Source organism: Grus americana, chromosome 19 (genome assembly GCF_028858705.1).
Source record: "Grus americana isolate bGruAme1 chromosome 19, bGruAme1.mat, whole genome shotgun sequence".
In the NCBI taxonomy this organism is placed as follows: domain Eukaryota; kingdom Metazoa; phylum Chordata; class Aves; order Gruiformes; family Gruidae; genus Grus; species Grus americana.
The window spans coordinates 4,602,813-4,622,443 of record NC_072870.1 but is presented as its reverse complement, the minus strand read 5'-3'; the positions used below and the strand labels follow the sequence as shown (position 1 = coordinate 4,622,443).

The window sequence follows — 19,631 nt, the reverse complement described above, 5'->3', positions numbered from 1 at the left end:
ATAAAAACATTAAAGGAAACAATTTTGCTAGTGTATCTACTAAACTTCAAAAGCTTGATTGAAGTTTTTTTTTAAAGTTATTTCTGATGAGAAAAAGAGAGGCACGGAAGAGTTTATGACTACCAAGCTACAACGCTCATGGTACAGCAAAAATTTCCAAGATTCAGTCTCCTTAAATTACTTTATAGGAATAATTTGAACTAAAGGTTGTTAATCAGCATTTTGTCAAGTTCTTCTAAATGTACTGCGGAAAAGCCTTACGCTTTTAATATAGCAAAAAAAAGCTTTCTTATTGGGATGAAGCTTGAGATTACAACCAACTGCACTGTCTGCAGCAAGATTTCATCTTTCCAATAACGTTTCTTTTGGCAGAATCACTTTTTCAATAACATTTTGGGAAATTAAACTCCCCTTTCTTTAGTCGGCAACAAGCAACGCCTCGGGGTAGGTGATGACAGTGGGGGCAGGGTGGCTTCTCACCCCCCCCACACCCCCCCGGGGGGGGGGCCGGCGGCCACCGGGTGCTGTGGGGAGAGCGCCCCGGGGCCCCTTTCCCGCCGCTGGGCCCACGCGGGCCGGACCCGGGCAGCAGCGGTCACGGCCGCCAGGAGCTACCGGCGCTCTCGGCTCGGCTCGGCTCGGCTCGGCCCGGCGCGGCTCGGCTCAGGGCGACGCGGGCCGCCCGCAACAGCCCTTCCTCTATCAGCACTTTCGCCACTCGCCAATGAGCCGTTAAAAAACCACGTCCCTCGCCTCCGGCCCTCTCCGCCCGCTCTCTCCTTCCCTTCTGGAGCAGGACCGCGGCGCCGTGCGGCGGGAGTCTCCGGGGCGGGCGGGGGAGTCTCGGCCGTGAGGAATCTGCGGCCGCGGAACGACAGGCCGCTCTACTTGGCGGCGGCAGCGGCCGGGACAAGATGGCGGCGTTCAGCAAGCAGTGAGTGACGGTGGAACTGGGGCGGCGGGGCAACACCGCGCTGTCGCCGGACTCCTCGGGGCGGAGGGTCCGACCGAGCCCTGCTCCGCGGGGCAGCGGCTGGGGGGCGCCTGGGGCCGCCCCTGAGGGCGAGCGCAGATGGGGCCCTGCCTCGGGCCGGGGCGAGCTCTGACAGAATCCCCCCGCCTGGGCCGCAGGAGGGGGGCTCGCTCGTCGCAGCCGGCGTATGTCTACCGTGTCGCTTTGCGGTGTTGGCCTGAATTTAAAACTGTTTATTACAAAAACGAAGCCAAAACCAAAACAGTGGGAATGCATCGGAGGCTGCTGTGGTGTTGCCGGGGGAAAGTTTTCACCCGTAGGAAGCAGACCCCCCTCAGGATTCCCACACAAAGCGCCCTGCAGCTGCTGCAGTCAGCTCCCCCAAGCACCGGCCTGAGGCGGCCGAGGGGCGGCACTTCGTGTCTCGGCTCCCCGTCAGAGCACACGGAAGCAAATAGTTCGTCATAATGATGACGTATTACCCACGGCATCGTGGAGTTCTCAACGCTACGTGCTGTGGCGAACTATTTACTCAGTGATGGAATCAGGGAGAGGCAGGTGAGGGAGAAATTCCCGATTTAGAGATCGCTCATTACAAAAAAAAAGTGTTTCTGAGCACAGAGGTTGGCCGTGTCAGCAGAATAGTTCTGCATACGTAGTTAATCAGTCTCTGCATGACATAACCTGGTTGTAAATCTTTTACCTTAGCTGTATCTGTGAGTCGGTGGTTTATGTTGTCATGCAAAATAGGTAAACCACTTACTGTCCCAGCAAACATAGTTAGGGGGTAGTGTCTAGTGTAGACTAAGAGTAAATCTCTGGAGGTTAAACAGTAGTGATTTCTTCTCTGAGGGAGGAAAAAAACCCCAAAACTTAGAGAACTCTGGACAGGAAGGATTTGTGGTCTAATTTAGGAAGATCATTGAATCCAAAAACTTTATATGGAAAAAGACAGCGGTAGCAATGGCAGAAGCTGGCAAGCGTGTGGCAAGGCTGAGTGCTCCACTGCAAATGCTGCTCAGATCTATACTTGATACATTATGTTGACACTCATCTTTTGTTTCTAAAATCGTGAATGGATTTTCGGTTTGGAACATGCAATGTGTTTTGTTGTAAGTAACGTTAAAGGTAACTTCTTTTTTTTTTTTTTTCTTCCTAGATATGGGCTCATTATGCCAAAAAAATTGCCACAGAAAAATCTCGTTTCAAAGAAACTCTCAGTGTTTGCAGATGACTCTGATGAAGAGGTCAGTTCAACATTTTTCTTCTGAAATTTGCCCTATATTTTGCAAATTATTTTGGCTTATGTGGTTGTTTACAACCCTTAATGCCTGCATCAGCTTGTGGCAGTATCATTAATATATGTGTCATCATTTTGGATTTGGGCATGAAATATGATCTGTGTTTAGTGCAAATTACATGGAAGTGATGACTTTATTGTTAAGTATTTTATGACAGCTCTTCCAAAGGTCATCACATGAGGCATCTGTTCGTAAAAGTTAACAGTATGTAGCTTGTAAAGAAATTTGTTGGCTATCACTGGTAAATATGTCTGCAGATAGAAAGACAGTAGTAATCAACAGTCATTTCTCAGATACTAACTTTAAAGTGTAGTTGTTAAGTGTATCTTATCCTTTAGCTCATTCCACCCAACGTTGATATAATTGATTTATGATACTCATGCTCACTGTAAACAAAAGGAAAGCTGTACAACCCAAAAGTTCTAAAGCAAAAAAAAAAAAAGGCAAGTAGTGAGAATTACTTGTAATTCTGGAAGTACTTGCAATACTTGTAATATCAGATCGATCAATACACAGCTTTTCTGTGATCACTGAGTTTGTTGATACTCTGTGATGTATGACTATATTGCATGATGTTGATAGTGTTCTTTTCTATGGTCTCCTTTAATTTTTTTTTTTTTTTGAAGTACTACCTTCAGAACATTAGCTTTATACCTGCCCCAGTAGAGGGTGCTGTACACTGTTAAAATTACACTTCTGGATGTAATGCTATGAGTACGGGGGGGAGGGGGGATCCAGGAACCAGCATGGCATATAGGCTGGTTTGGATACCTTACAGAAACCTAACTCCTAAAACAGAATTTTTGAAGGATTTAAACCCATCGCTTCATAGTTTACAGGTAAAGAATAGAAACTTAGAATTGTGGAGATGAACTCTCCATGTGGATGGAGCTTTCTGGACATAATGGTACAATTTACTGGGTTTTATCGATCTGGAATTACTTGTGATAATTTAATCGTGCATATTTAGCTTTTTTCCACAAAACTCAGTAAATAAATGTTGAAATTCTAGACTATGGGTATATGTAAAGTTGAAGAAGTTGAAATTTAGACTCAGTTGAAATTTAGAAACAGAACCTGTGTTATAAAAACATTCTTACTGCTCTAGAGTTCCACTCAATGCTCTTTCGTGTGGTTGAAAAAACCAACGCTAACAAACCATCAAATAATCTTGGTTAGTTTCTGATTCATATTATCAAAACATTTCTTTTTAAAATGTTTCTTTCTTTTAATGAACTAGTAGTTGTTATTTTTATGTCACAGAAAGCCCAAATCTAGCAATTCCCAGCCTCTGTGTGCCCAGTTCCGATGCAGAATGCTCCTGTTGAAGGTGTCTGAGCTCCCTTTGTACAGGGCATTGAAGGGCTGAGGGCCTTCCTAGGGATATCCCCTCAAATCTCATCATGAAACTACCTCGGTGCAGCTTACAGGACTTAGAGGAAACACAGAGGACAGGAACATGTCTTAAATCCCATCTCTTTCCTGACTTAGCTGCTGTCCTCAGTGCTCTCAGGAGGTGCAACCCTCCACTTGAGCTCATAGCTGACGCTGTGTCTCTAAAGAGAGGCTTTCCTTGAAATACAGCTAACGGAGATGACTGTTAGTGGATCGGCTGTCCTCAATAGCAGGAGCGCTTTCCCTGTCAGTTTGGGATTTGGTGTCTTTCACTACGTAACGGGACTGACCCCACATTTTCCAGATCCCAAGAATGATCTTGAATTAATCTGTTGTCATTAAACATTACACGGTAGGACTGGGAACCTTCCTGAGTATGGGGCTATCTTGTGGTTTTTTCGCTTCTTATTTTCTTTTAATATCTAAACACTAAAGCAAAATAATGATAATAATTCTAATAATAATGTATGCTGCTGTCTACTAACTTTTAGTTTAACAGATCAAGTATCCTCCTTTTCAGAAAGTATGACAGATTCACTACTAGAGTCTGCCATAAAAACTCTTAGAAGTTGTCATGCTCATCAGTATGGTACATACCCAGCAAAAAGTAATAATCTTATAAGTGCCTTTATCAAAGAAGATCATTTTTTAAAAAAAAGCAAAATTACTTTATTAGTTCAGTAATAATTTCAGAGCTTTTCAAGATAAGGAGCAGCATTTGGGAGGGGTTTCATTTCCTGTCTGCTACCTTATCAGTCAGAACTACATCTCAAATGTCTGGAGATTATGTATTTTTAACCGAACTCTAATAAAGTTTGTGCTGGGAAATCTGCACACCTGACTTGGTCTGTGATTATGTATTAGATAGCAAATTTTGCTCCCTTTTTTTAGATGTTACTGTGCATATTTCATTAAGATTTTGCCTGTACCCTTGCTGAAGAAATTTGAAAGGTTTCTTTCTGTAGCTAAGTACATCACTTGCTGATGATCTTTGGGTTAGTTCATAACAAACAGAACTTCTGGGATGGAAGTTTTCCTGAAATACAATGTTGACTGGCAAAAAGTAAACAAAAAAAAGTAAACAAAAAAAGATTAGTTGCTTCTAGCCAATATGGTTCTCAATTATTTGTCCTCGTAATGAGGAGGAGTTGCTATCTTTAAAAACTGGAGGGAAGGTTGTTACCCCTAGGAAAGCCTGTTGTAGAGAGTAAATGTTACAGCAACAAACTATGATATGTTAGAAATAAGTTTCCATTCTGGCTTACTGTTATTTGTGATATATCCACTTTCCAACAATATTGTTCTGTTATTCATGCATTGCGTTTTCAGAGATGGCTTGTCAGTATCCCCAGTGCACTGTTCCGTGTTCTATTTTATCTTTAGAATTTAGTTGAAAATATCTCTGTGGTACAGCAGATAAAATTTCTGTTTCTTTATTGTATCAGAATTACCCAACATACATTCCTGTACCTTACCAGCCTTTCAAAACTGATTTGTTGCTACAGGATGTAAAGCCTAGCTGAAAAAATAACTGTACATAGACCACAGTAGGTGCTAAATTCAGGAGAGAGATCGTGGAGTCAGTGTGGATAGTTCTGTGAATGTATCAGCTTGATTTGGTGGTTTGTTTGGTGACCATCTAAAAGATAGATGGAGTGTTTAAGCAGGCACAAGGGAAGAACTGAAAACAAGCTGAACACTGTATCCTGTTGTAGACCGAGATTTTTGGTTTTGCTTACAGATCCTTCCATTCACTTTGCAACATGGCAAAGGATATGGTATGACTAAAGAAAAGACTGGCGAAGTAATGGTTATTGATGATGACCAGAGTCTATGCAACAGTTTTCATGCAAAATAAAGACTTAAGTAGACTAAAGAGGCCCTTAGAAAAGAGATTACTGAGGAGGAGGAAGCGGAGAGGAATAACTCAAGAGAATGTATGTAAAATCAAGAATGATTCAGAGAAAGTAAAGTGATTTCACCATCTCTCATAATATGAGCAGAAGGGTGTATTATGGAATTACCAAGTAACTGGTTTGATCTAAACAAAAGAAAGTTGGGGTTTTTTCTCCACACAATGTATAATTAAATTGCAGAGCTCATTGCCACAGGATATTGTGGCATGGCCAAAAATATAAATGGATTCAGAAAAGATTAGTCAAATTAAGGGATGCTCTTCATGTCAAACAATGGTCCAGGTGCATCCTCCAGTCCAGGAAGTCCCTAAACTCCTGGTTTCTGGAAGCTAGGACGGAATGCCAAGGAAAGCTAATTCTGGACATGACTTGTTTTTCGTGTTTTTTCTCTTAATCTTCTACTAGTAAACATGAATTGTATAGTGTGTGACTTGAGATGAATCTGTTGCCTGTCTTTTTTTTTTTTTCTTCTTTCCCCCCTGTGAAGGCTTGAGTCTCATGTACATTTAGTGATTGTCTGTGTGCAGGCTGTAGTTGGATAATATAGGTCTCTATTAAGCCCTAACGATTCCCTACTAGGTACATATACATGAGAGTTAAGCAGCTCATTTTAAGATGTTTTGATACCAAAGTGTCATGAATCCAAAGATCTCGATCTTAAGGGTCTTTTCCAACCTAAGTGATTCTGTGATCTCACAGTCTGATGTTCCTTATCTGATGTGAGAAAAATGAAGGGAGCAGAGTCACATCTCAGCTTTTCATAGGGCCACCAGCTTGGGTCGAGATCTGTAGAAATGTGTGCGGGTATCTACACTCGAGTTCCCAGAGCTCCCCGTACAGTCAGTAGAGATGCAGGGGCACAACTTACCTCATTGTAAAGTAGACATTTAAAATGAGAGATGAATTTTGCTCTGAAAGCGTCTGTTTCTCACTCTTTCACAATAAAGTGCTCTTGGACTGGCTAGCTCAGTATAAACGTAAGCTTTGCATTTTGTGAACTGGTTGACTCTCTGTGCTTCTTTCACTTGCTGATTGAATAAACTCCAAATTATCCTGCTGCTGCTGCTGCTGTTTGGTCAAATATTTTTCTGTGCATCCAGTTAAAACTAGATGGTTGTAGTGAGAGATTAAAATCAAACTATATATAATCTGCTTGACGTCATTGAAACATTTAATTTCCCTTTAAAATGTATTTCACTTTAAACAAAGGTAATTTGTTTTATGTGTACTGCAAAGCAGCATGTAGAGAATTCAGAAGGGCAATGTTAAAGGGCAGAGCCCTCTGATGGGTCTTTCATAACAGGTTATATTAGAGCAGAAGTATCTTTTGCTTTTAAAAAAGGAATGGAGTGATGTCTTACGTTGTCTATCAGTAAGTACCATGCCTGAGGTTTTGGTAGCAACCACAGATGCCTTTCCTTAGGGGCAGGCTATGCAGCTAATGAGAGATACTCTGTTAATAATAGCTATTATGTCAGAATTTGTTGGTCTAGTACTTCTTGTGGCAGTCAGTGGGGAAAAACAAATCGGGCATCTCACATAAACTTTTAGAGCATCTATTAAAGTAGTCGTGACTTTTTTTACAAGACATTCTCAGCTTCAGATTTAAGGTTGTAACTTTCTAGAAACCAGCTGCAACACTGAAAACAGTACTAGTCACAGACTAAGACTTGTTTTCTAAGACTATGCTTAATATGGTGCTGCACCCTCTGCTACAGAAAGTGTCATTTACAGCAGCAATTTAGGAGGAATTACTTATAAAACCCCAATGTTTGCAGCTGGCTTTTTCTCCCAAGAGCAAACGAGACAAATAGCACTTCAGAAGAGTAAACAGAGCCCAAGTGTTCCTTAAACTAAGCACCTTCAGGTGAATCATGTGCTATCGTCCTTTTGGCTTTCTAAAAAGAGCATTATAAAATTCATTGTCCAATACTTGCCCATAGTAAATTTCTGAATGTACTGGCCAATTTCAGGTGAATTCAACAAGACTAGATGTCTCTAACTGCAGAACAAAGGCCCCATTAGTGCCCTGATGAGGAGAAAGACAAGATGGTCTCAACCCTCCTCTGTTCTGTTCGGCTGGCCTGGAAGCTGAGAGCTGGCTGCCTGGTCTGGGTGAGACAGGAGGAAGCGGGAGGTGCGGAGGGAAACCAAGGAACTGCAGTTGGGACCCGAGGTGTGGGAAGACTGGGACATTGTGGTGGGAAGGCAGAGAAGACAAATTTGTAAGAAAATGAAATTTTAGTTGTCTCACTTGTGGAATTGCCTTTTAAAGTATTTGCTTTTGAATTGAGCTTTTTCTATAAAGCTGTAAATTGTTTACGTGCTCTGTCATGATTTGAACATAGCCGAGACAAACCAAAAGCATTGGTCAATAGTTTGAATGTTCTTCTTTGCCTGTGTAGGATCAATGTAAAGTAGACATTTTAAGAATTAACTTACAAGGGGTGGTTACCTGCAGGATAAAAATAAGAAGGTAGCGCAAGCACTTAAGAACCTGAAAGAGGTTTATAGATACTGGAAGGAGATAAGAAATGGCAGAGAACAATGAAAAATGTTAGTAAATTGGGGTAATTTCTTTTATTACTCCTTTTTTTTCTTTTTTTTTTTTTTTACCTTTCCCATTGTGTGTATGCTATCTTTCAAGGTCTTGTAGGGCTGGTAGAGTGTGGAGTCTCATTTCTAAGAGTTTCTTGACTTGCATGGATTCTATGTAGTTTCACATGATAGGGTTAAAACATTTTCTCCTTGCAGAAAATATTAAACTATAAGCTTTGTGCTTCAGAAGAATAGCTTGACTGCAGGGAAAGAGAAAGTACGAGACAGATTGCTGAGCTTATAGGGCCTTTAATAAATGGGCAGTTGATAAGTAAAAACAATACAAAAGAACGGGAAGTTCTCATCTATCAGAGCTCATAGCACAACAGGAAATTGTCAACCATAAACCATTAGGGAAGGTGTTTGTTTTTTGTAAACTTACTGCCACTCTAGACAAACAAATCACAGGTGGACTTCTTTACAATTACATATACAATAAGGAGGATTATATATTACTTTTGTGTTTATGTAATCTTTGTAGATCAACACATTTATTTCATGTAAGCAGACAAGGAAAACATTCTAAGCAGTGTTTCAAATATTTTGGTGGAATAAAGCTTATTCTGTAAATATAACTGCAGAGTCTGGCTTTTTTTTTTACTGAGCCCTTGCTTTCTGGCATAATGCAGGGAAGATTCCTTACTGTTTAGGTACCTTTTCTGTAAAACCAGTGAAAGAGCGTCTGATAAAGGAAACCTTCAGTGATGACCCTTAATTCATCAAGCAGAGAACCATCTTCTTCCCCAAGATCAAGGAGGAAGTCTAGGTCTTCTGTGTAATGCTGAAGTGTATTCCACTGCCAATTTAAAATAGTTGTTTATAATAAGAAGTTTATACTGACTCTTTTATTGCATTTTTTTAGAAGAAAGCATATGACATAAAAATTAAGTAGAGTATTTTAAATATTTCTCAACATCAGCTCTTCAATCTTGAAAGCCGCAAGTAAATACTAGATGAATGAAGCCAGGATTCTTGTAGATTGTTTTAAACTAAATAATCCACTATCCACTTACCGCAATCCACCAGCCAACCAGCTACATAAATAAGACACTATATCCAATTCTAGTCCAAATAATCAGCAGGCTGCAGTATATGGGGTGTAGTCCCTGATAGGACAGTGGACTCTTTGTGAGTGTGTGGCTAATGTCTGCCAAGCTCAGCTTCCTAAAGCCTGAAGCGTGGTCTGCTTCCTTACCTGGTGGTCTGCAGCTGGGTAAGAGAGAGAGGCTGCTTTCTAGTGATGAGCATAACTGAATCAGTGCAGGGTTGTTCTTTCATGAAAGTGCACGTCACGCTTTCCCTTTTTTACTGTTTCCCTTTACCGTTTTGAAAGCAGAGATGAATTTTACCTAAGTCTGCATGTAGCAAATAAAGCACCAGAAAAAGTTGGAACATGTGCCCTTCTGAGTTCCCATTTTTACTTGTCTGTAAGTCCCTCACTTGGAGTGGGCTAGGAAGGAATATTTTGAATATTCTATGTCTCGTTTTTTTCTGATTGTAGTATTAATTATGAAAGTAAGTACTACCGTGTTCATGGAAATGGAGACAAGGTCTGAGTATCTAGAATTCAGTGGATGCTATTATGTGATACCATATGTACTTCTCTGTATATTGACAGTGTTGCTGTAGCACCTTCTCTTGCTGAGTTTCTAATTACTTGGTACTCCTTTGAGATACTATTTTTCTGGCTTTGTTTTTTTTAAGCTACACAGAAGCTTGCAAGTCTTTTTATTATTTATAGTTTGCATAGCAGAAAAAAATCCATTAGAAGTGATCACTGTATATACCTGTTAGTTAGTCCCATACAACTTGTGAACTCACTCACAATCTTAACCATCCTTGGTGGGTGGCAGAGGTCCCAAAGATACTGCGTTCCTGTGGTCTTCCTGAAAATTGGCAGCTGGGTAAAGGGAAAGACATAGATGAGAATTTGTGATTCTAATCTTTCTCTGTGTTGAGAAGGAACTGTTGGCCGACTGCTCAGCACAGGGCTGGCTTTTGGTCATGGTGTTGCCCACCTGCCAAATCAAGCAGGCAGGATGTCTGGGGAGATGATAGGGGAAATAGAGACAGGGAGCACAAAGTCACATATAGTGAAAGTCCATTAATTCTGCTGCTTATGGCACAACTTGTTCCCTGTTTCTGAAGTTAACTCGTGAAAAAATATTTGAACTGTTTATAGTCTGTCATGTAGAAAATTGTGGAAAAGCACTTAGTTTTCTTCCCTGTTGACACATCTGTTAAAAGTTTAATAACATAAGAAAGATGGGTCACTACATGTTATTATTTTATTTTAAACATCAAATGAAATCAAAAGCCTTCTTGTTCAGGGGATCTGTTTGATTTCAGAAGATCCTAGTCCCTGCTGCCAAGCTCCCTGCTAGTTGGTTTCCATTTTTAAATTTTATTAAGAGCTGATTACACAACCTGTCTTTTTAAAATGTGATATAGAGCACATATTAGTCAAAGTTGCAAAACTTGGGAAGCTGCCAAAATGCAAAAGGATTTTTCTTTCCTATTTCTGCTTTTTAAGATTAAGAGATATTTAATTACATAAACAAGGATACGAGTCCTGTCATTTATAGTGAATCTGTTTAATAAACAGTATTATCTATTGGTTGAGAAAAGATAGATACACAGTTTAGTTCAACACTAATTAAAAGACTAAATAAAATGCAAAGCTTTTTTTAAAAGACCTTATGATTAGAAAACATGTTTTCAGTAATGGATATGTCTTTTCTTAGGGAAGATTAGTATTGCTATTTTCTAGCATATTAATCTTGTGAAATTAAGCATTAACATTTGAAGTACATGCTGTTCAAATCAGCAGTATTCTTATTGCTAAAAATACGGAACTAATGATACAGATCAAACTTGAAATAAGTGCCAGATCCTTTCGAATAATTTTTTTTTTTACTGTGAATACAGTTTTTTCATGTGATTGTCAGTAAGAATATCTGCTTGTGACTGCTACATCTCTGATGACATTTACATGCTGGAGGAAGAGTATGTGTATTCTGAATAGCACCTATTTCACAGACTATTGGAAATATAATTTAAAAAATCATTGAGAACATTTATCCTTCTTTATTCACAAACATATAATTCCAAGAACATTGAAACATTTTTGATACATAAATTGGTAGGAGAGTGTAATTCCAATTTCTGTTGATTTGGGGGGGGTTGTTTTCTGTGTATTTCTTTTTTATTTTTTAATGGCAAAACCTGAAAGAATTGTAGTGTTTGGGAGTGAGAAGATGTATTACAAGCATCCTTCTCTTAGGAATTTGTTTCAGTACTGGCTTTAGCTGTCCTCTGTTAGATGTTTTGTCTGCTGATGTGCTAGCTTCTTGCACCAACTGACTGACCCTTCCCATAGTGGAGGGGTATGTCTTTTCTACCAGTTTTTTGGCAGTGGTTGGAGAAAGGCATTGCAACTAAACAGTTTACATAGACCTCCTATGTCTCTGAGCATTTCTTGGACAGAGATTGGTTGTTTTGTGAAATGGCATGAAATTTTATGCAGCTTTTGAGGTACACAGGTCATTGAAATAGTGTTATTAAACTTACCACAATTCTATTAAAAATTATATATATATATATATATATATATGGGGGTTTTTCTTGGTTACAGAAAAATACTATGGAAGTGAGAGACTGACTTATGTAATGGGACTATTATATAGTTGTTTGTTAGAATGGTAGAAAAAGAATATGAGCTGTGTCAACGTAATTAATTTTATTTCTGCAATCTTTCCTTATAGCCGTCTGTTGGTGAAAGTCTTCAGAAAGAAGCATTGAAAAAACAAGCAATGAAACAGGTAAGATGTGGTGGGAACTCTTTAGGCCTATGGCAAATTAGGAAATTACTGCATCCATTCCCTTTTATTTAACAATTGCAGTAACATAATTGTGCAGCTTCAGAGTTAGAATTACCCTTTTAAAAAATTCCACATAATTTTATGATTTTGTATATTGCTCTTTGCAGCACAAGACTTTCTTTAAAAGTTGACTTGAAATTCTCAGAGCCTTTTCTCCAGCAAAGATTTTGTTCCACTTTTCTGGGCAAGATTGTTCTTTTTGAAATTCTTCTGGCTATGATCAGAGTAGCTGAAAAAACTGCCCAATGAAAGCTGCATGTGTGAGGTTTAACACAGAGCTGGTCATAATTTAAAACACAATAAAATTTCTGTTTACTTAGTGCAAGCACCTAAATAAACAAGATGTTGAAGTTTGTTTTGTGGCATAGAATGCATTGATGTTTATAGAATTTCTCAAACAGTCTGTTTCATTTGTAGAATGTAAAGTTACAAAGTATTGGGTTTAAAAATATTTAAATATATACCAACAGTGAGCCTTTTACTATAATTGAGGAATAAATTGTACAGAGGAAACGTGAATTTTACATTTTAAAAAGTTCCAGACCAATAAAAGACATAGCTAGAAGAAAAAGATATTTATGCATCATCCATTTAACACATTGCTGGTTTTTGATGGAGGTTGAGAGAAACTTGTATGGTTGCCATTCAGCATTCCTCTTCTGTTGTCAGGGATCTGATCTCAGGGCTCCCCTAATAGTTGTTTTTTTCTGATAGGGCTTTTAAAAGCTGAATGGTTTCACAGTTCTTACTTCCAACTTGACTTTACAAAGAGAAGATAGAACTGTGAAATAGAGAATCATACCCTGAATTATATTGGTACATACTTATTTGGAGCTTTGGGGAAGGAGGATAAACTATAGATGAAAACAGACTAAAATTTATTGAAATGTTGTTTACTATTTATTAAAAGAGTGAATTCCATTATTTGATGGAACAGTTTGCTCATTAAGTTTCCAGTATTGTTTTCACTGTTGTGCTTTCTTTGTATATTTCCATAATTGCAAATACTGGTGAGGATTTGGTTGTTCATCTTCTCAATCCTGGTAAACAGTTCAAGAACTTTGTAAATCAGACTGTTTTCAATTTACACTCAGTGTTCTAATGGATAGGTTTTATAATCTACATCTGTTTAAATAGCAATATAGAAATAAAATGTTTGAAAATAGTAAAAAATTAATGCTTAATTTTTTGGTCTCGTCTCTTCTCCTCCTCCCTTTTTTCTTTTAGACTAAATTGGAGATTCAGAAGGCTTTGGAGGAAGATGCTACAGTGTATGAATATGACAGTATTTATGATGAAATGCAGCAGAAGAAGAAAGAAATTAATGCCAGAGTGTTATCTGGAAAAGATGACAAAAAGGTCGATACCTGAAAATGTATGCTGTCTGTCTTATCTCTGTATGCTTGGGATAACTACGGTTGATTAACTTTTAAGCTTTAACAAATGCATTTTCTCATGGGACATACAAGTATTGTGCTCAAATCCTGTTACATAAGGTAGTGATTTGCAGGAATTGTGGCAAAACTGTTAGTTCATCAGATACTTCAGAGTCCTGATCCGGTGGTATTCTGGAGGGCGGCACACTACAAGTTTCCTACCCAATTTATGATGTACATATAGCACGTCTTTCCCTGTATTCTGAGGAGAATGCTACAATGGGATAATAGGATTAGAGGCAGTGGGCCTAGCAACAATACTACTTCTGATAGTAAAGACTCTTTGGTTATTAAGGCAATGAACATAAATCATCCCTCCTCACTCACTCGTGTGCTTACCGGAGGACTGTCAGAAGACTAATTAACTTTCATTGGTTAAATGCGAGCCAGTTTCCACAGTCCAATGCCTTGTTTCAAAGCATTACTGAATTATCCTGACAAGTTATATTTTCATTGTTACTTTGTTTCTTTTGAAAGCTGTTGTCAGGTTATGTGGGTGTAAAAGGAAGCTTCCCACTCCTTTACAGCAATAGAAAGGCAAGACTTAGAGGGGTGAGAAATCAAAACACATTTAATTTCACTCAGAGCAAAAATCATCCTAGTAAAGGATAGGCTGAATGTTTTGATTGAATACAGAAACCTCTTTTGTTATTGGGAAGCATGCCATGTTAGTGATCTAAAAGGGAATGACAGTTTCTTTTCAGGTAGCTGTCAAACAACGTGAGAATGCTAGACTAGCTTCTGTCAATTTTCTTCCATTACCAGCTTTCTTCAACATGTCCATCAATCCCAATTTGTTTTTTCTGAGCCACCTCCATTACCTCTCAGCATGATACCTTTTTTCCCCTCCTATTTTAGCCCAGATACATCCAAAATATCCTCAAAGCAGCTGAGATTAGAAAGAAGGAGCAAGAAAAAAGAATGGAAAGAAAAATTCAGAAAGAACGTGAAATGGAAGGAGGAGAGTTCGCTCACAAGGAGGCTTTTGTGACTTCAGCCTATAAGAAGAAGCTGCAAGAAAGGGCAGAGGAGGAGGAAAGAGAAAGAAGAGAGGCAGCTCTCGAAGGTGAGATTCACACTGAAATAATTCCCCTCAAAAAGAAGTATGGCCTTGTACATGATGACAACATTGTCATCTGGTCTTTCTGTGAGAGAGATTTTTATTAAAATTGAAAAGGACCAGATAGCAGATACTGAATCAGATCCCACTTCATCTGTGATTTTCCTTTGTACCTGTTAGTGAAGGAGCAGAGGAAGCTCCTCCTTTTAATTTTTGAAGAAGGGTCAGGTGTTGAAGGAAGACTGGGGTACAGTGGCGCTTACGCTCCTTGCTCCAGACATTCTGTACAGTGTCCCAGGAAAAGGTGTAAAGAGTAGGGTATTGGATCATAAGATAAATCAGGTTGGAGTGGACCTCTGAAGGTCATCTGTTCCAGCCTCCTGCTCAAAGTGTGGTCTGCTATGAGGTTAAATCAGGTTGCTCTGAGCTTTTTCCAGTCTGGGCTTGAAAACTTCCAGGATGGAGATTGCAGTCTTGGTGGTGTCTTTACCAGTTGTGAGTTGTATTGATGAGTATTTGTGGCACAGTAAATCCAACCTTACTTTCTTCCTCTTAGCGTACCTGGACGTGACCAAACAGAAGGATCTCAGTGGATTTTACAGGCATCTTCTAAACCAGAGAGTAGGGGAAGAAGAGATGCCTAAATGCAGCTTCCGTGAAGCCAGGTAGGATGTGATTCCAGAAGCCTTTCAGATATAAACTAGCTTCTGACTGTTTATGATTCCAGATTCACTGGAACACTGTAGGAATGAGAGAGTACTAAAACACTGGTAGGGTACAGCTGATTAACTGAATTATTTGGAAAATGTCTAATGATCGTCTATAAGAGAATCAAGCAGGACAGGGATGCTGTTTAAAAAGGACACTCATACTTGTAATACTCTTGGTATTATTCTAATGTAATATTTGGCAATCTGCATTAAATTACATATTTTGAATCGTGCGGGAGACAAAGGGTAAAATAATGGGCTTACAGATTAAGTCATAGGAAATGATGTTGTGATATGAATTTCCTGAAAAGAATGTGGGTCTCTAATTTTCTACTTACTCCACATGTACAAGTCCATAAAAAATAAATTAATTGAGTGTTGATGCTGTGGTAAAAGGAAATTAATCAAATTATATAGGAAATTCAGTGGCATTATTTTAAAAAATAATATATGCACAGTCCAAAGCAAAGTAATGAGATTAAGCTGAATTATTTATGTAGTTGAAATAGTGAAATTATGCCCTGTGGATAAATATGCTGAAGGGGGATGTGTTTCTAAAAATTTTTAGATCTCAGAATTTGCATCACTTGTCCCTAAAGTGATCCACCTTTGACTTGTCATTTTAATTTATTTGATTACTAAGTAAGTTATCAAACTTTTCAGCATAATTTTTAGTCATTGTTCATAGACTAACCATGCTTTCAAGCATGCATCAAACGTGGTATGCTGATTCATAAGAATTTACCACAGGCTGTTACTGGAGCTGTATGATTAAAAAGAAGAGGCTCGTGTGAGTAAACATGTGCATCCTTATCAGTCAGAAAAGAATGACAAAGCATAACCTTTCTGTATACTGCCCAGATTGGTCCTCCATGGATCGGCTTTTTGTATTTAAGGATCTATGAGCTGTTAAAAGATACGAATTTCTATCTAGTCACAAGAGTGAGATCTTCAGAAATACTGGATTAAAAAAATCTACTACTACTAATGGAAGTTGTGTTCCTACCTCTGTCAACAAAACATGCAACCTGCTGCTTCTCTGGATGATGATTTGATGTGAATAGAGGAATAAACACATAGGAAAGAATGTGTAGCTTGCCAAAAAGCTTACACAAGAATACAAATCTGTCTTTTTCCTTAGATGGAGGCTACAGATACTTAACCATAGTCAGTATCTAAACTTCATTATCTAAAATAAATTCATCAGCTTGCATTCACCAATGAACCAGATAGATTTGCTTTCTTAGACTTTTCAGCAGCATCTTTTGCTTAAGTCCTGATCAGAAGTCAGTTTGTAGAAAAGTCTGAGATTTCAGGCTATGTAATGTTGTTTTTTCTTTTTTAACATAAAAAATGTAGGATAAAGGAAGAAAAATCTGACAGTTGTTATGATGAATCCAACCAAAGGAACAAATGCCCCTCTGAAAGGCAAAGAGTGAAGCCCTCTGCTAAGAAAGAGAATAATCCAGATGCTGATACCGACTTGGGAACTGATAGTAGTGATGATGATAAGAGACACAAAAATAGTAAAGTAAATTTGAAAAAGAAGAAAAGGAGAGAGAGCTCTGTGAGCAGTGAAGAGGAGCTTAAACGTCCCAAAAGCCAGAGGCATTCCAGGTCACCAAGCTCATCCAGTGTGGAGGAAGAGCTGCGCACAAAAGCCCAAACAAATGATCTTACAAAGAGCAGACCAAGCAGAAGGGGAAATGACGAACAGTACAGGGAAAAAGATAATGAGAGAAGTAGGACCCATGAAAAGGATCACCAAAGGGAAAAGGAAGAGCGACACAGGTATGGAGATCACACTAATAAAGATAGCTATAGAAGGAGGGAAGAGCAGGATGATAAACAAAGGGGGAAGGAAAGAAAAGAGAGGGAGGGACATGGCAGAGAATGGAGGAAGGCAAAGGAGAGAGACGAGAAGGGCTCAGAAAAGGAACGAGAGAAAGAAAGAATAAGAAATGGTAAAGATAGATATAGTGACAGAGGGAAGGAGAGAGGAGAGAAATGCAGAGAAAAGGAAGATCATGTGAAGGAGAGGAGAGAGAAATATGGTAGTGACGAAAAGAAGTACAGAGAGAGAAGGGAAGGTACTCCTACATCTTTGGAAAAAGATGGAGAGACTGATCTGGAAAAAGAGAGGAAAGGAAAAGAGAGAGAGGTGGATGAGAAGGGAAGATCCAGCTCTGGAATTTTGTCTGAGCAGAAACGTAAAGCTGGAGAAGAAGGGGAGAAAGAGGAGAAAGAACAAGCACAGAAACCATCTGAGAGCATGAGCAAATTTGCTAAACGGAGCAATGAAGAGACAGTCATGTCAGCAAGGGACCGCTATTTGGCAAGGCAAATGGCACGTGTCAGCACTAAATCTTACATTGAGAAGGAAGAAGATTAATGTCCCTGTGAGACAGAAACACTTGGTCTCTCGACCAAGAGGAAAAGCCACTGCTGCATGGACTCTTGTACAGAAGTAAAAGTGTATCCTAGCTATTTATTCCTGGCTTTCATTTAAGAAATTCTGTGTGCCATAATAGAAGAACAACTTTTGAAATGGATTAATGAATCACTTGATACACACCCTTAGTCTGTTTATACAGTTGAAATACTAAATTTGACTGACACTGTCCAACCTGGCCTTCGGTACCATATTCTTGATACGTGAAGATTCTGGGCCAGACCTGGGAGTGTTAAATAACACAGGGTGAGAATACCTGTAAAAGTGGGGAAAAAAGCAAGAAAAACAGCCTGAATAACAATCTAGGAGATTTCTGTACGTAGTATGGTGTTTTGTAAGCTAAATGCATATTGACATACGAATTTTGTATTTATGTGTGGGCTTTGGTTTTGGGGACCTGATGTACAGAAACACTTAAATAAAGTGTAAGATACGTACTGGATCTAATGCTTGTGTTATTTTACTGCATCTGTTTTATGTGAAATAAGGTATATGAGTCTTTTTTCATATGTAACAGTCACATCTGCTTGTTCTGCTGGAGGTAATATTTTAGGTTTGTCTGTCTGTTCAAAGGTTCATAATCAAGACTAGAGTTACCTCCAGACTGTAACTTGGTAAGTAGGATATCTGAGAATGATTGTCGTTTCTAGAATACATTTTCAACACTTTTCATAATGGTTTCTTTCACTTTGTTTTGTAGTAAATTTATCACTTTTATGCTACAGTAAGATGAATTAATGTTTAAAAGAAAAAGATTTTGAGATTGGTGTTTCTCGAATATTTTGTTTAGCAGCCTTAGTAACAAGACAAAACGTGAGTAAAATTAAATGCTAAACCTGCCAGATTACAACGACTTGAAATGGAATGAGTTTTTATATGTAGGCTAATTAGTAGCTAAGCACTTACTCCAAGTGTGGATCAGTTTGGTTTTGCTGTTCTGTCTAAATGTAATGTTGTTCTGTTGGAGTAGAATGAAAGAGTATTTAGCAGTGGGCTGAGGTTCAAACACTAAAAGAAATCCTCTGCTTTTTGTCAAAGAGGCCTTGTTGGTATAGTAAACTAGACACGATATTCTGCTTTTTCTTGGAATTGAGTTTTATCTTTGCTCTTCCCATAAAAGAGAGGCACAAGAGACATCTACAGATGGATTATGAGTATTAAATTTATTACAATAACAGTTTACAGTACAAGGCACATACTGATGACTTACAGTCAGCTTGCAACACTTGTAACTAAACAGCTGCATAAATTAATACAGGTGCATCATGTACAAGTTGGAGGGAATACTTACTTCTGTACAGCTAAAACTCCAGTTTAATTCTCTGCCTTAAAGGCAAACATGGTCCTAATTTACCAGTTTCATAAATTTCTTTTCACTGTTCAGAATAGAGAGTGGGATATACTTGTGTGATAGATAAGCCAAAGCTGAGCTGAAGAGAAGGAATCTGTTTGCCTCTAAACACTTTTAATTGCAGTGCAGCCCATTTGGTATCAATGTAACTAGTTTTTGTACAGAAACAATGTTTAATGTTGACCTACCTGATAAATACTGATTATTCTAAATGTTTTCAGATGGGTGTGTAAAAGGAAGAGAAAAGATGCAATGATGAAATGAAATAAATTTCTCAATATTTCAACCACTCAGCTAGAGATACTAAAAAATGAACTTAGAAGAAGATTTAGAAAACTTCACACCAGTATGTCATGTAACAACAACAACAAAAGGTAACTAAACTGCTTTGCTAGCTCAGCTTTTACAGAATGAAAACATGGATGTATTTTTATCTTTGTATTATTCAGGAAAAGAAAAAGCCTTTTTAATCCACTTCTGGAGGGCTTCCATGCCCCCTGTTCCCATAAAGACCTGAGACCGGATTATCCTAGTGAAAAGAGAGCAAAGATCTATCAC

General features: G+C 38.7%; 1 protein-coding gene across 3 annotated transcripts; it reads left to right on the top strand.

The window, feature by feature from the left end:
- The first annotated feature begins 584 nt into the window (after positions 1-584).
- NSRP1 (nuclear speckle splicing regulatory protein 1) lies at positions 585-18,164 on the top strand. 3 transcript variants are annotated; one of them, XM_054847405.1, is made up of 7 exons: positions 585-934; positions 2,133-2,220; positions 11,948-12,004; positions 13,292-13,423; positions 14,359-14,566; positions 15,117-15,225; positions 16,630-18,164. In XM_054847405.1, exons 1-7 carry the CDS (start codon positions 915-917, stop codon positions 17,660-17,662), a joined length of 1,647 nt encoding a protein of 548 aa, XP_054703380.1. In that variant the 5' UTR covers positions 585-914; the 3' UTR covers positions 17,663-18,164. The 3 variants fall into 3 exon arrangements, with proteins under 3 accessions (XP_054703380.1, XP_054703381.1, XP_054703382.1); XM_054847406.1 differs by lacking the exon at positions 585-934 and adding an exon at positions 1,024-1,531; XM_054847407.1 differs by lacking the exons at positions 585-934; positions 2,133-2,220; positions 11,948-12,004 and having other exon boundaries at positions 13,306-13,439.
- Positions 18,165-19,631: the final 1,467 nt, after the last annotated feature.

Coding starts and splice junctions, on each gene's coding strand:
- NSRP1 (XM_054847405.1), top strand. CDS start 915: ATGGCGGCGTTCAGCAAGCA. Junction 935..2,132: donor ATGGCGGCGTTCAGCAAGCA/GTGAGTGACGGT, acceptor TTTTCTTCCTAG/ATATGGGCTCATTATGCCAA. Junction 12,005..13,291: donor AAAAACAAGCAATGAAACAG/GTAAGATGTGGT, acceptor TTTTTCTTTTAG/ACTAAATTGGAGATTCAGAA.